This window comes from Pseudopipra pipra, chromosome 9 (assembly GCF_036250125.1).
Source record: "Pseudopipra pipra isolate bDixPip1 chromosome 9, bDixPip1.hap1, whole genome shotgun sequence".
In the NCBI taxonomy this organism is placed as follows: domain Eukaryota; kingdom Metazoa; phylum Chordata; class Aves; order Passeriformes; family Pipridae; genus Pseudopipra; species Pseudopipra pipra.
In genome coordinates this window covers 24,044,494-24,060,119 of record NC_087557.1, presented here as the reverse complement: position 1 = coordinate 24,060,119, position 15,626 = coordinate 24,044,494, and the positions used below count along the sequence as shown (strand labels likewise).

At 42.3% G+C, this 15,626-nt stretch overlaps 1 protein-coding gene across 3 annotated transcripts in view; it reads left to right on the top strand.

Annotated features, from left to right (window-relative positions):
- Positions 1-963: 963 nt before the first annotated feature.
- ELAVL4 (ELAV like RNA binding protein 4) overlaps positions 964-15,626 on the top strand; it is an 82,721-nt gene continuing 68,058 nt past the window's right edge. For all 3 annotated transcript variants that reach the window (XM_064665276.1, XM_064665275.1, XM_064665274.1), the window contains exon 1: positions 964-1,188. In XM_064665276.1, the coding sequence (XP_064521346.1) occupies positions 979-1,188 (210 nt within the window). In that variant the 5' untranslated portion in view covers positions 964-978. The remainder of the gene's footprint in view (positions 1,189-15,626) is intronic.

Sequence of the window (15,626 nt, the reverse complement as noted above, 5' to 3'; positions counted from 1 at the left end):
AGCCAAACAAACAAATTGCTGCTATGCTAATTTCTGAAACAGATGGCTCTGATCCAGCATTCGCTGGGAAATGCAATTCCTTGTCAATCTAACACAGAATCATGTATGTCTCTCTGTCATCCTGTATGTATAGCATATAGGAAGAAATCTGGCTCAGGATACTCCACCCACAGCTAAATTTATACACAAAGAACTGAAAATCAAAGTGCATAAACAAGTACAAATTCTGCCATCCGTACTGGAAGCAGAGATTGGACCTTGTTTTGAAGTTCCAGGTACAGATCTTCAAAAGGCCTGAGTTGTTCAGTCTTTCCTCACTTTGTGTTAGAAATACCCTTGAAATTAATGCAAGTTGTATACATGGCTCGCAGCACTAGAGCAAACCAGGCAGGCCATCCTATAAACTTCTAATTTTCTAGACTCAAGGTATTTTATTTAAATGCTTGAATGTTTGTTACTTTCAACCAAGCTCCCTGAAAAAAAAAAGTCAGTAAAAATGTAAATAATTTTGCACCCATGTTCCTGGCCAGGCCACAGCTGAGCTCTGGTCTAACTGAGCTCCCTCGGTGTCTGTCTTCACTGTTGGTGCATCTGCAGCCAAATTTAGCCTAATGCTAAGAATGACCTACCCAGCAAGGAAACAAACTGTTTGAAAAAATATAGGACAAAGCTTATGTCTAAGGGAAAGCTTCCCACAACGTTCTATTTGTGGCACACGATCATACATTTGTGTCACATCATCTTATCCTTTCCTTGAGCACCGACTGAAAAAAAAAAAAAGAGGCTTTTTAACCTACTCAAAATCCTCCTTCGTACAACTTTACGGGAGAGGGTCGCGGACAAAGGGAAGCATCTCCCAGTTTCTGTTCCAAGCATCGGGAGGCACCTGTGAGGGAGCACAGGTGTGGGGACCCCCTGGGTACGTTACCGAGCTGCTCCCCCGACCCACACAGGTGCCCTCTCCCGCACCCCGCACAGATGTTGCCCGCCCCGTTAGCCATAAGAACCCTCCCGGACCCACCTCCCGCGGCCACTCGAGCTCCAAGATGGCGGCGGTGCCGCCTCACGCCGCCCCGTAAGCGCCGCGCGGGAGACCCCGTAGCCGCCGCCGTCGCCGCCACGTGCTCGCCGCGCGTGGTCTCGTTCCTCGTGGCGCCCCCCCGGCGGAGGATGCGCGAGCGGGACGCGGTGAGGAACCGACACCCCCGGAGCGGGGCCGGGCCCGGGGCGGCACAGGGGGGGCACGGCCGCGGGCAGAGCGGCGGGCGGGCGGCGCGGGTGCCTTTTCCCGCGTCCCGCCGCTTCCCCGTCGGTCAGCGCCGCCGCGGCGCGGAGGTGAAGGTGGCGGGGTGGGGGAACGCGCACACGCACACACACACCCGCGCCTCCCCCGCTTCGGGCGGAGAATCCGCGCTCGGGGCGTCGAGCGCCGCCGGGAGCGGGAGCCGGGGCCCGCCGGGAGCGGGGCCGCGCGCGGAGCGGTTCGGGTGATGCGTGCCTTTTTTCTTTTTCTTTATTTTTTTTTCTTTTAATAAGAAAAAAGAGCTTTTGCATGGTGGTTCCTAAACTAGCGTTTTTAGACGGAAAATGTGTCCACCGGAGCTTTGCGGGGTGGTGGCGGCCAGGGGCGTATCGCGGGTGGGAGACCCGGGCGGGACCGGCGAGATCCGCCGGGACCGAGACCCTGCGGGTGCCTTGTCCTCCTTCCCTCCCTGTGCCCCTGCCAGGGGGGCATCTCCTCCTTTCCCTCCCTGTGCCCCTGCCAGGGGGGCATCTCCTCCTTTCCCTCCCTGTGCCCCTGCCAGGGGGGCATCTCCTCCTTTCCCTCCCTGTGCCCCTGGTGATGTATCTACAGCTTCCAGGCTCAACCCAGTTTACAGTGATTAGCACAGTTAAGGTGTTTTTAATTAAAGTCTTTACCCATGACTTGTGTAGTTTTAATTGCCTAATACTTAACTCTCGAAGTTGGTGCTGGTTTTGTGCTGGTAGCTTTTTTTTCCTGCAGCGGACTGATGGTGTGAGGTATTCCCACATGTAAAAAGGTTAGCTTGGATGTAGTTGAGACTTCTGTTCATTTATTATTCCGTATAAAAAACTATTTCCAAAGTAAGTTCTGTCAGTGAACACGTGTGTTAATAAGTTTTCCTAAATGTTTTCCTTGAGTTCTTTTCAAGTGTGATGGCAGGCCTTGAATAAAGCTGACACTGGTTGTGGAGGCCTTAAGACAGTAAGGCTGCCTTTGGTGATAAATCATCTTTTAAATTTCACCAAAGCAAGAGTAGGACATAATCGTGTATTATTACTTTTTCAATTTGTTTATTCGTTCTTAAGCAGGTCTCCCACTGACTTGTTTGGAAGGCCATTGTACACAATGGCACCCTCAGTGCCATTTAAGACTTTTATTGTCTCTCTGTATTAATAGAAAGCCACTTACTACTACTTAACAGGTACGTTGGAGGCTTATTTTTGTGCCAACACTTGGCCTTCTCTTGTAAAAAGGGCCAGGGAGAGCACTTGAGAATTGTTTTAATAAAAACAAAGCAGTAGTTCCCCCTTTTTTTAAATTAAAAGTTCCAGAACAATTTTGGAAACTTTAAACATGAAAGTTCTAGTGGTTGAGAAGCAGAACCTGCAACACGTTCAAAGCAAAAATGAAATTGATAGTCTAATTTTACTATCCACACTGAGTGACATCTGAAATAGTAAGGAAGCCTAAATGATGAAAAGTAAATTAGATTTTTAAATTAGGTAATGTTTGAAGATGTTAGAGTATTACTACATTTATTTCCTTGTTAATATTCTGAGATGTTTTAGGAAAAAGTAAGGAAAGATAAATCATACCAAAATAATTTAAATGACACTTAAAAAAAATCAATTACAATGTGAGGCTTATTGCTATGCAGAAGAAGAAGCCTTTGCACAGAAATAAGCCTTTTACTTAATTCCACCTATCGAACAGAAAAATACAGACTAGGGAGAAAGTGCTTGTCTACCTTTGGCAATAGAGGAGCCTGGGAATAGTCTGAGGAAATGGAGATTCCGATCTATGAGATACCTGGCACAGGCATGTATGTTTTTTCTCAATTTTAAAGGGGGTTTGAAACTTTTTTTAGCCATGTAGAGGAAGGACTCTTTATTTTTGTCTCAGTGCAAAGAAGGAAACGCCTCAAGCTTAAAAGTTTAGTGACTTCCAAGGAAGATGTGTGCTTTGGTGTTAGTAAAGACAAGGTTGCTTTACTAGTTCAGAATGCCCTGGTTTTGTGGAGAGGGAAAAAGGGGACACCCTACAGCCATAATAGTCTGAAAGCTACAGTTAGGACAGCAATTGCCTGGAACTTTAAATGTGGAGTGAGGGAAGATATTGTGGTGAGCAGCCAGCTCTTCCTGGGTACTTCAAGGGTTACTTTGGGCTGATGTGTAGTGGTGTGCCAGAGCAGAACTTTAAGAGGCCATCAGTTTCTGTTAGATGTAAGAGTATTTTAAAAAGTAGAATTTTGCTTCCATGTTGCTGCAGAAACAACTTTCTGGAAGGTGGATCCTGCTCAGTCTGATAAGCAGAAAGAGTTAACATGTATCTCAGTAGAGTTGTGGATATAGTGCCAACACCGTAGGGGAGAGGTAGGGGAGAGGTAGAAGTCGTTAATTGCAAATCATTTTGGTGTTTGCATTCTGGGGTTGTGGATGGGAATTCCCTTTTTTACCCATTTTTATTTTGCCTAGGTGTACTTGGGATTTTTACTGCTGGGAGTCAGCAACTTTTTATTAATTTTCGAGAAATAGATATGTAGCAAATAACTTCTTAAATAACTCCGGATTGTGTCAGCATTTTTCTTTACTTGTTTCTATCAGCATTAACTAAGTGTTACTGTTCAAATCAGCATGGTAACAGTTTTGAAGAATGGCAAAAGTAATGAGAATGGATGTATTTTCATGAAAGGGTAGTATATAAGAGGAAAGAAGTAAAACCTTAATATTGCCAGTTAGATTCCTATTATCTGTAACGGTTTTTTGGCCTTAAGGGAAGTTGATACCTAACAGTAAAATCTGTGTGAAGCAGCATCATGTACTTATGCTGGTCTGGCTGCCTGGATAAAAGAAAAACATGTGGAGTGTAGCATTATTGATGTGGCAATTGTATCAGGATTCATTTGTGGTAACTGTGGATTTTTTCTGGATGAATAGGGGGAGTAGAATAATTATAATTCTGGCCCTGCAAGAATTATACTGACCTAGGCAGAAAAGAGTGTGTCTCAAAACTAATGACAAAATATGCCAGACATACAAAGTGTAATCTCTAGGGTATTTTCTTCACTTTTGCTTAGTTTTTAAAGAAATTGGATGGAAAAATCCTGCATTCGAACAACAGAGGAGTGCAGACAAGATGCAGAATTAAAGAGCAAGCTGAAAAATCATGACTAAACTCAATAACAGTGACAAAATAATTGTGGTCACTTCTAATTAGCCTGTTTATTTCACGGTACCAATTCAGATTTTTCTAAGAAAGTATATACGCTGGTGTTTTTTTAATTAGCTCTCCTTGATTTTTCTTACATATCTTAATTAAAAGTTTGGTTGTAGTTGTTAATTATGATGTACTTGTTTAGCCTTTTGTTTAGTCTTTGTTCTGTTTATGAATGCTGCCTTCGAACAGCATTGCTCTTACTCAAACATCTTGCATGATAGTTTTCCTTGGGGGTTACAGAAATGATAATCAGCCTTATGCTTACTCTGTTTCCAGGTGCCAGTAAGAGACTCTTTGGAAACCATAGCTCAACAAACAGACATTTCGTGTTCTACTGTGCCCTAGTCCAGTTTGTCAGGGATTGAATTTGAAAGTATTAAATTGCTTATCACTGGCCCAGTCTGCTAGGGACATTTTCATGTTTCTGGTTTGGTTGGACTTCAACTTTTTGGTTTCAGGGACTTTTTTTCGGGTTTTTTCTCTTATGTGAAAAGGGGGTTATGGCAGAGAATCCAAAGGTGTGTTGTACTTCTTGCAGTCTTTTATATTTGGTCAGGTTTTTTTCTCCCCAAACTGTTTGCAGCAAGTATAGCATAGGGGCATGGAAAACTCTTAACCTCTTGCAAAAAGAAATAACATGTCAAATATTACAGTATATTACTGGATTCAGAAAGCAATTGACTTGTGAACCAGGCTTGGTGAACCATTTTATTCACAATGTCTTTTCATTACTTATTCAGATAATTGATGCAGTGTTTGAAGTCCCTGAAGTGCACAGAAGCATCTGCATTTTCATTGACATAGTAAACTATTTCTAAAAAAAAGGTACTTCAGTATCCCCACAATAGACAAAATATGCAGCCTTTGTTTCCATAATGATTTAAAGTTAATGCATGGGAGATTGCGTTTGGGATTTCCATAAATTAAGGGTTGTTCTCACCTTTCAACAGTTGGGTTTTTAGTACTGAAAAACAAGTGTGGTTTCTGTGTGGGTTTTGTGTAACTTCAGTAAAAATAAGTATTCTAGTGCTTCCCCCACGATTATAAAAACTAATAATAATAAATGGTGGTATTTGTAAAACTGCTGATACTTCTGCAGTCTAAGAATACATTGAACAGATGCCTCCTGTTGCCCTCCACTTCAGTGTGTTTACTAGTGCTTCGTGCAGCCTAGGTCATATTCTTGTTTTCTGTGTTTCTAAGTGCTCCTATAGCCTCTTCCCTCTGAATGCAGTCAGCTGCTCCCTGATTTGGTTTACATGCTCTTAGTGTCTCCCTCGGGTTCTCTCCATTCACCCGTCTTTCACAACAGGCTCTGCAAGCTTTGTTAATCAGCTCATCCATTTGCATTAGAAGGTGGGTTTTTTTCCAGCACAAGAAAAATTGTTTTCACCCCTCACTGCTCGCTGTCATTCCTTAGTTTGGAGCTTTCTAGTTTATTATCAAATTTATCACTTGCTGTTCTTGGAGATAGAGCTACACTTTTCTGTTGGGTTGTTGTTTTTTTTTTTTGTATGCGTGTCCATCGATGTTATCTGGCCCCTTGCCTGCCTTTATAAAAAAAAAGCTTACTTTTTCTTCTTGATTGATTTCTTCCACTTGGCTCCTTTCATTTTCTTCACTGACTAGTAGTTTTGTCACTTCTGGGATTTCATGCACTATTTCCAACACAGTTGACTTTATTTGAACCATTGTCCTCCATACTTCCATGCAATGTATAGCTAAAGAGTCTTTGTATAGTTCAGGTCTTTGCACCTTTCTTGCTGTTAGTTTGTCTTCACTTGTTTTTTTAGGTCTTTTTCAGTTAGGCACCGTGGTTTGCTGTAAGGTAAATATCTGTGTGCCAATGGTTTCTTATGGGTAATACATAAACACTGGGTTTCCCGACCCTCCCAACAAGCATGTTCACTGCATATCCTTTTGTATTTAATTTCTCTTATAAATGCATAGTTCCAGATTGCTTTTCATGAGTGTTTTTATAGCTGAATTGATACCTTTTGACGTCCTTGCCAGTTTCTTTAGTTGCAGTAGCCCATGTAAAGCCTCCTTTTGCCAAGCTGTTGCTTATTGCTTATGCAGAACTCCAGGTTCTCTAAGGTACATGGATGTTGTTTAATAGAAATACTTTTACTGGAGGAGCTTTCTAGGTCAGAAGAGAGGCCTGACACCCCTGGGGCAAAGAAAGCTTGCCCATCTCCTCTGTACATTCCCACGAAAATTTCAAAACCTCATCTTCGTGGAAGGATTTGCCCACCAGATGCAGGATCCTAAGGCCTATGCTCTGCTCTAGACCTGTCTGTAGGTTATAGATTTATCTCATCTCCTTGTGCCTGCCAGTTTATGGAAATAGTAATACCCACGAAATCTGCTTTGTCTTGCCAAGAAGTGTGTGAGGAGCTGCTGGTGGCTGCGTGTGGGTTCTCTGGGTTTGCAGAAGGGTGGCTGCTGCACTGCTAAGGGACATGTGCAAACAGGGGTTGTTGCTTCAGTTCCAGTTGAGCTGTAGAGCTGTATTGAGCACCTGTGGCTTTGCCAGAGAGGTTTATTACTGGTTCTGTATCCGAGATTATGAAGTGTCATTTGCAGCAGTCAAGATATTAATATGATATGATACAAAGCTGGTCTGATACTGACTCCTGTTTCCAGGTCTGTCACTTGCCAACAATTTTAATTTTTGCTCCTCGTTCAAGTAGCTGTGGTTTTGAATAACTTTGTTTGGTTTTGTTTCTGCTTTCCTGAGAGAAGTCCTTATGCTCTCCTGCTTGTCTGTTGGTCACGTATTCCCTGATAAACAGCTTTCTAACCCACTGGCAAGTCTTGAATGGATGGCAGAAAGGTGGAAATATCAAAGATGCTAAACTACTACAGGCTTTGCAGAATCAAACATCTGACAAAAACCTTTAATTTGATCCCTTCCCTTAGATGGAAGGGAATTGCGCAGCAGCAAAACTGAATGCTGAAACCTTAGAAAGAAGTGTTGTTTCCACAGGACAAGGTTCCCACTAGCAGCCTTGATGTGTGGGAGATTATTTCTCCCATGCCATGATGAGAAGAGATAAAGCACTTTGTATACACTCACTGGCATTCTAGGTAGCATTTCAAAATCCAGACAATTTACTTTCAGTTGAATTGAGATGCCTTTTGCCTGTTGGTGTTTGCAATACCAGCCTTTCTGTTAATGTACTTGTTGCTGAATTTCACTGCTCTAAAGAAAACATCAGCTTTAATTATGTCTTAGAAGAGTCATTGAAATCCCTCTCAGAGTTTCCTCTCACTCGGGGCTCCACACTGTGGTTTGTACTTGGCTCACTGGAGCCCTTCTCGGGCTCTCATGTAAGCAGAGAGCACGCAATAGCATTGGGTCTGCTCTCTGCATCTGTACTTTGACGTGGCAGCAGTCAGAGTAAATTAATAAACACAATAGATGAATGCAGTTAAGGAATCAAGGATGAAAAGAGATTGATAGAGAAGAAAAAATGGCACTTCCTGAAGTAAATAGCACATTAAGCAGATTGGTTTGGATGGTTTGTTTTGCTTTTTTTCCATCCTGAGAAGGGAGCATGTTTGTTGGCCAGAAAAGCAGGTTTTGGAAGAATGGTGTGCCTAGAAAGAGAGGCCTAATCCTGAACGTGCTTAAAGATGTCTTGGACATGACTGCACGTTTCACTCAGTGCTGGGATGTATCCTTACTGTCTTGTAGTCCGTCCAACCTGCCTGAATCTGTTGTGTAGGCTGCTCCTGTAGCAGTCAGCTAAGGGATCTTAGGGACCTGCATAGGGCCTGTGTGCAGGTAGGAGGAATGTCCAGGAATGTGCCCCAGGCAGTGTTGCAGCCTGTCTTAGCACATGTGTGCTACAGAGGATGGAATAACAAGTAACAAATAGAGTATATTTGCAATGTAATTCCATGTCATGCTGGGCACTTTCGAGTCCATCAAATAATTTACACTGGCTGTGTTGGGAGGTTTTATTCTTTCACGTGATCTGTGAAGCCCCTCATTCCCCAGTAAGTCAGAGTCCTGTGATATCTAAACAGGACTTGCCATATCTTAACAGGACATCTAGATTTCCCACTTCACCAGTGGGACCTTAGGAGGAAGAGAAGTTGCCACTTCACATTTGCCACAGCTGGCAAAGTGACTGGAGAGGTGAGGAACTTCCTTTCCAGCCCAGCTATCTTCCTCTGGCAGCAGTGAAGACAGAAACTAATGCCAAATTTCCCTCCTCTTGTCCTCTGCTGGTATGTGGGGGAAGATATTAAGGTCAGCCCCAGGCTCCGTGTGCTGTGACAGCGTAGGTTGTTCCCTTTACACAGATGGTCTGGCTAATGAGTACATTGCTGAGCAGAGTTCTGAATCAGGGTTATTAACACCCAGAACTAACTACCCTTTATGGAACCACGTAGTTAAATCATCTGTAATACTGGGATGCTCCATGTGGTACAGAGACACACTTTCTGGATTTGTGTGCCTCTCAGTGCATCTAACCAGTCTTGCACTACAAATGTCTGACTGACAAAAATCCCAGCCCTATACTTGAGAGATGCATTGCTGGAGGTTACAGCTGGAGCTATGCACCCCGTTGTCTTTCTCCATTCACTTTCTTAGAAACTCAAAGGCCGGAGTTTTCCTCTCTGTGCCCCAGCCCTGAGCTTAAATGGAGCACCTGGACCAGGGTGGGGGTGGAGGCTGCAGGTGGGGCCCATCAGGACACTCAGCCCTGGGAGCACACCTGGCAGTGGCCGGGGCTTCCTCCTTGCTTGACTCCATGAATCTCATGCTGCTCCTTGCAGGTCACTCTACTGGAAACCTGTTTGAAATTTTGCCAGGTTGTGTTGCTTTTCGTAGTGTTTAACAACACGTTTGGGATCCTCTTGTGGTATGGGAATGTCATCGGCTGATGTGCTTTTTTTCCTCCTTCCTGTTAAACCTGTCAGCTCTGATGCTCAGCAGTTGCCCTTTCACAGAATGGTGAGGCTGAGCTCGTGGACAGGATGGGAAAATGCTGAGGAAGAAATTTGGTACAGCACAGCATCTGGCCTGTTCATCTTAATCTGAATCTTACAAAAGCAGTCTCTTGTGTAGGAATTGAGTTGTTTTTGTTTTTTTTTTTTCTGGATTCTTAAATAGCTGAATAAAGTAAAGCCTCCATTAAGCTTGATTGCAGTGTTTTTTAAAGTGATTTCGATCTGGGTCTTGTGGAAGCATTTGGAACAAGATTTTACTGTATACACTTACATGTTGTTTTTTTCCCAACATTCATTTTTAGTATCTGGTCTTATTTTGGTTTGTGTAGTTGATGTGACTGCATCTGTGAGATGTTTTGGGTTTTTTTTCCTTCATTCATTACTTAAAAGCTTATGAAATGTGCAATAGCATCTAGTTCTGACAGATTATTTTTTTTAATAAATTACTGTTATGATCCTAATGATACAGAAGGAAAGGTTGGCTCTGCTTTCCACATGGAACAGCAAGTGATGAAATTTCAGGGAGTTCATTAGTGGAGGAAATCCTGTATCTGTCAGCAACATGTGCAGGGCTGCAGTTTTTCTCATGGCAGTGTTCATAGTCTGGGGCTGTGGGCACAGGCCATGTGCATGGGAGGCTCTTGATGATGATGACTGGAGTCTTGAACATATTAAGCCCTGACTGATGCCAGTGGAGAAAGAAAACAAAACTCTGTGTGTGTGAAGTAATCTGAGTTGCTGAGGAGTGTTATCTCTGCTGGTAGGAGTTTCCTAAGCATCAAAGTATTTGTGCCTGTATGGCAGTTGAGAAGTGACAAAGGCGGGAAGAGATAAATCCATGTCATCATCCTCCAGCCTGGGATAGTCTCCTAACCAGCTGAAGAGGGTGACTTCCTGAACAGATGATGGCACCTAAATAATTGGCCTCATTCTCAATGTTGACAGTCTTCCCCTTACCAGTGAGGTCAGTGCGAGTAATTGGTTAATGGCTTCATTGTGTCTTAAATTTAAATGGTGCCATTAACCCAAAAGGTCAGGAGCTGAAATTTCCACTACCAAACCACAGAATTTTATGGTGTGCACCTATGCTGTCCTGATATTTTGATGGAAAGCAAAAGGTTCTGGAAATAGTCTAGGGGAAAAAAATCAGTACAGACATGCTGTAGGGGTTTTTGCAGTTTGTTGCCAGCAGCTGAAATTCTCTTTGTAAAATGCTCCACAGCATCACTGATACCTACTACAGCAGAAAAAAATCTAATCCTTTATTTGACACTTTTAAAAAAATAAATATATTCTTTTTCTCACTAGGTGTAGGTTGGTTATCTGTGCTCTCCTGGAACATTTTAAGTGAGTTTTTTTTACTTGAGAAATGTTCCTGTAGGCATTGGGGCTATGGAAAATGTTAAAATAGAGGGTTGCTCCATATATTAGGTGAGTTTAAAGTTCCTTCATTGTACGATGTCAGAAGAACAATTAAGTTTTATCTGAGCAGAGCAGGGTGTCCCTAGATGCAGGTTAGAGCGCATCCAGTGATACTATTAAAAGAAAGATCATTTGTTGTTGCATTGGGGAATCCTTAGAAAACATCAGGAAAACTGCCTGGAAGAATATAAATGCATTCAAGCAATGGAGCGAAATATTCTTAAACTACACAGTGATGGCCTATAGCTGGATAGGTTTTGAGTAGCTGTTTTGATGTGATTTGTTGCTTTTCCCAACAGTCGTAAATTGGACATACTAGAACCCTTTTTTCTTAAGCCTTGGCTGTTTGGAGGTCCAGAATCAAAGCTTCTGTTATGTGTGAGCATCTATCCAAGAGTTCATGAAATAAAGCTTGCTGGGTTTTTTCTTTTGGTAAGTTGCCTTACGTGCTTCCAGAGATGTTAGGCTTTTTCCATGTACAGACCAACATAGTCTTGCAGGATTTGCTTTGTGTAGCTGTTATGGTGCACTGTGTTGGCATTGTCTGGGTCTGTGATCTGGGTCCTGGGTGGTCTGAAACTTGCCTTGCTTGAATTGCTGTTCACTTAAGTCCTTACTTGTGCTTCTGACCAGTTATGCTCGGTTCTACCAAGGATTGCAAAGAGATCCCCAGGGTTGCTGAAGTTTGGGTAAATGTGCAGCTAGGTGGGTGTCAACTGGAGACCACCTGCCTTCATCACCTGGTAAACCCATGGTGAGATTGGTCTGACTCCTTAGTGCATAGCCAGTGAAGTCAAGAGCATGATTTATCAGAGCTTTGTAGTGCAGGACAGATGGATTGTGCCTTGGAAGTGACCACTGCCCATAGTTGCTTGTACAAGGGGGGTTGGAGAGCCTTGGTGTGTAACCTTAGGTGAGGCAAACTGATCTGCAGGTAGAGGCCATCCTCTCACAGCTCTGCTCCATGGACTGGAGAAAACAAAAGCAGCCTGGTTGCTGCCTCACCTCTTTTACCTTCCTGTTGAATTAAAAGTCAGTCTGAAGTAGTGAAGAAAACATATCACCTGTGGCTGTGGAAGAGGTGGTTGAGTGCAGAAGTGAAGTCACTCTTGGTTGCCAACCTGCCACCTTCTCCAACTGGGCTGCACAGATCCCTTGAAGCCCAAGCACCAAATATGTATTGCTAAGTAATTGTAACCAAAGTTATTTATTAAGAAATTTAGCCCTAGACAATTTTTATAGCTACAAGCATATTTTTAATGCTTTTTTTAAAAAAAAGTACTAAAAATACCCATTGTTCATCTGCCCTACTTCAAAGGAAGCTAAAAATCATCTGTTAAGGTATGTCTGACACTTGGCAGAGAGGAGTTTAAAGAAAACTATAAATGCACATAATCTGTGAAAATTGGGTAGGAATCCTGATCCCAAGACATGAGCCCTGTGAACTGCAAAGGGCAAGAAGAGGAGCCACAGCTGATTTTTTTTTTTTTTGTTGCCTTTCTTTAGTCCCTTCCTTTTTGTCTGTCAGTATGAGTAGTTGAGTGTCAGCATTGGTCCTTTCTTAAATATTGCATTAGCGCTGGTTCTTATACCTGCTACCATTTATTTTACCTTTGGTTTCCTTATTGTTAAAAAAATTGTCATTTCTGTAATCTAAATTATGCACTAAAGACTTGTGCCATCCATGTTCATAAGGGAGCTGTTTATCCCTGAGTTTTGGATACCTTGTTCAGGCAATGTACTTAATCCTTATTTGTTGAGGGGTAAAATAAAACAGATGTACACAGGAAGCTTCTGGTAAGTCTTGGCACTTGTGCATACAGGTGTAAGCTTTGCAGCATGAGGTAAGCTTGGTTTGTGTACTAAAGCCATTTTAAACTTTATTTTCTCCTTTCAAGCATCCTTGGTTTGGGAATAGGTTGCATGAAAGGGTTGACCCAGATGTGATTGTGAGGTTTATTTTTTTTTTATGTTTAAAATTGTAATACTTATTTACATTCTGCCTACTGTTACTAAATACTATATGTAAGTGCCAGCTGTTCTAACAAGAAGTAATTGGGACAATTAATAGCTCTTGACACTTTTTATTCTCTTTATTCTCTTTTGTCTCTTCCCTGGTTCTGCATCCTTCCTGTGTAATTGCAACTTGCAGGAGATATAACCCCTCTGCACGCTGCTCACGGGTCTCCTTTGATTCCTCCTGTACCTCTCTTCTGATCCAGCCACCTTGCACTCTTCCCCAGATCTTTCTGATCACTGTCTCAAATCTTGGAAACATCAGCACATTAATCCCCTTTCAGGTTTTTATCTTTGTTCTTCTTATTGATATTATTTGGCCTGAGTACAAGGTATATTGCACACTGTATTACGGATGGGTTTAAAGCAAATCCATCAACTGTTCTAAAATTAGGCAATGCTGGTTGAAAGACCCTGTTCACATTTTTTTATGAGGGTTTTTGTGCTTATACATAGACACATTAAAAATGGCTGAACTCATGTAAATCTCCCTGGTAAGTCTGGAGTTCTTCAGTGTCTAGGTCCTTTCATTATTTACAAGTAAATACATTTTAAAAATGCAGTCATAAATCTTTGAAAACATCTTCATTTGTGCTCAGCTGAAACTTTGCTAACTCTATTATACAAAATAGACAGCAATGTAGAAATGTTTTTACTCTCCCTGTAGGTAGGATTGAATCCTGCTTGTAGTGATAGGAAAGCAAGCTGTAGGATTTAGGATGTCTGTTGAATACAAGTTTTAATGTCTCTGAATTTAAAAGGAAGAAAACAATCAGGGGACTGAAAGCACTGGAATCTATATTCTTTAGCCAAGAGTAAAAGAACTGGGAAAGGGGGGAAAGGATTACTGGCATTATTGCTGTGTTAACATGTTTACCTACAATAAATGCTGCCTTTTGCTTTTCAGTCTTGCAGCCCTGACAGTGGGTTCTTTAAAATGTATTGAAAATTGGCCAGGCAAGACATACTGTGACTGAGTGGATGCTCTGTGTTGCAAAGCATTAGTTAGGAGCTGGGAGAGGAGTGTAGAGCCAAGGACATGCTGGGAAGGTGCTGAATCATCTTCTCCAAATCCTTCTTGCACTGTAGCAGAGATGCTGGCCCACTTCCCTGGTTGGCCTGTACCCTCACAGTCCCAGAAAACCTTTGTTGAGGTTATTCACTGGCATCCATGCACACCTAAATCTCTGTGTGTGCCCTGCTTTCAGTTCTGAAATTGAGGATGTGGTTCCTATCACTGAGACTTCTCTTGCCATCAGAGCTATTTACATCTATTCATTTTGTTACCTCTGTGCTCTGGTGTGCCCTGGAGAGTTTTGTTCCAGTCTCCCAGCGTTCAAACATAAGTATCCACAGTGGGATTTGCAAATACACACATCTTTGGAAAATTGGCGTGTGATACTTAGAGCAGCTATGCAGCATCCAAATTACACATCTCATAAGGCATGAAAAAGAAAGTGGGCAAGCAACATTAAATAGCATATTTGTGCAAAAGCAGCTGAAGTGTGATTTCTGTGGGAACTGTGACTACTTGCCGAAGCTTTGTGCCTCTAAATTCCTCATTTAGGGTGGTAAGTATATAGGAAGGGTTTCTGTCTTGTTCTGCATCTAATGTCTAGCTCTTTAAGGAGCTAGATCTCTAACTACCCTGGATTTTTTTTTTTCCTTTCTTTTCTGGGCACAGATCAAAAAGGTGATAGTTTTTCCAGGTAGGTCTGTGGCATATTTCACCTCCCCAGCATCACGAGGAGTCTCATTGCACCACACAGTACGTTGCATCAGCAGCAGAGCTTGTGCAGCTTGTCGGTGGGTTCCACAGCAGGGGCAGAACAGGAGAGAGGGACAGGTTCCTGTGTTTCTGGAGGATCATGAGATAAAAGCTCCAAACCATGTCAGTCACCTTTTTCTCATACTGTTTTCTCAGAAATGGTATATTTCTTTTCTGTGGCTAGTGTTCAGTTATCATGACTTACATATTTTGCAGTGAAACCTTAAAAATTGGATTCTTCCTCAAATGTATGAATTCACTACCCTTTAAGAGCAGTTGCCTGAAGAACATTCTCAGTGTTGTGCAATGTTACAGTCTCAATCACCCCCTCCTGCTTGATTTCCACAGGGCAGTTGGTGGTAGGGTGTTTTATTTTGCTTGATTGTGTTTTAAATTACTCAGCAGCTAAACAAATTATGTATATATATACAGTTGATTGTAAGCTGTTCAAGTAACAGTGGAAAAAAGCCTTGCTGTATAGGTAAATAACCTGTTTAGCCATTGTTTTTCCCTCTACCCCCCAGTCTATCCCATCCCCTGCAGACATGAACAGCAAAGAGCAGTCTGCTTCACTGAGTTGTTTTGGTGGTTTTTTTTTTTTGTTTGTTTCTGTTCTTTCCTGAAATCTGGCTTTGGGTTAGGTGCCATGAACAATTCAGCATTGGCTTTTCCACCTGAGTTTGTGACTTTCAGCATCACTGAATTGCATGTTTAGCTTTTCAGTTTCTTGTAATTTCATGGATGGTTTTAAAATAATTTTTCTTCTCTCTGTGTACATTTATAAGGGGTTTGCATCCCTTCATGTTCCCTTTTTCTTCCGTTGCTCTCTTTTAGTTAGTCATACAGCTAATTTGCATGGGGTTATAGGTGATGGAGAAGATTTTAAATCATTATGAGAACTGCTGATGGACTGTGTGAGCTCAGTGTTGTTAAAGATAGTGTTGTGTGGTATCGTGAACTGGAGGCTGTTTCCGCAGAGGTTCTTGAATTACT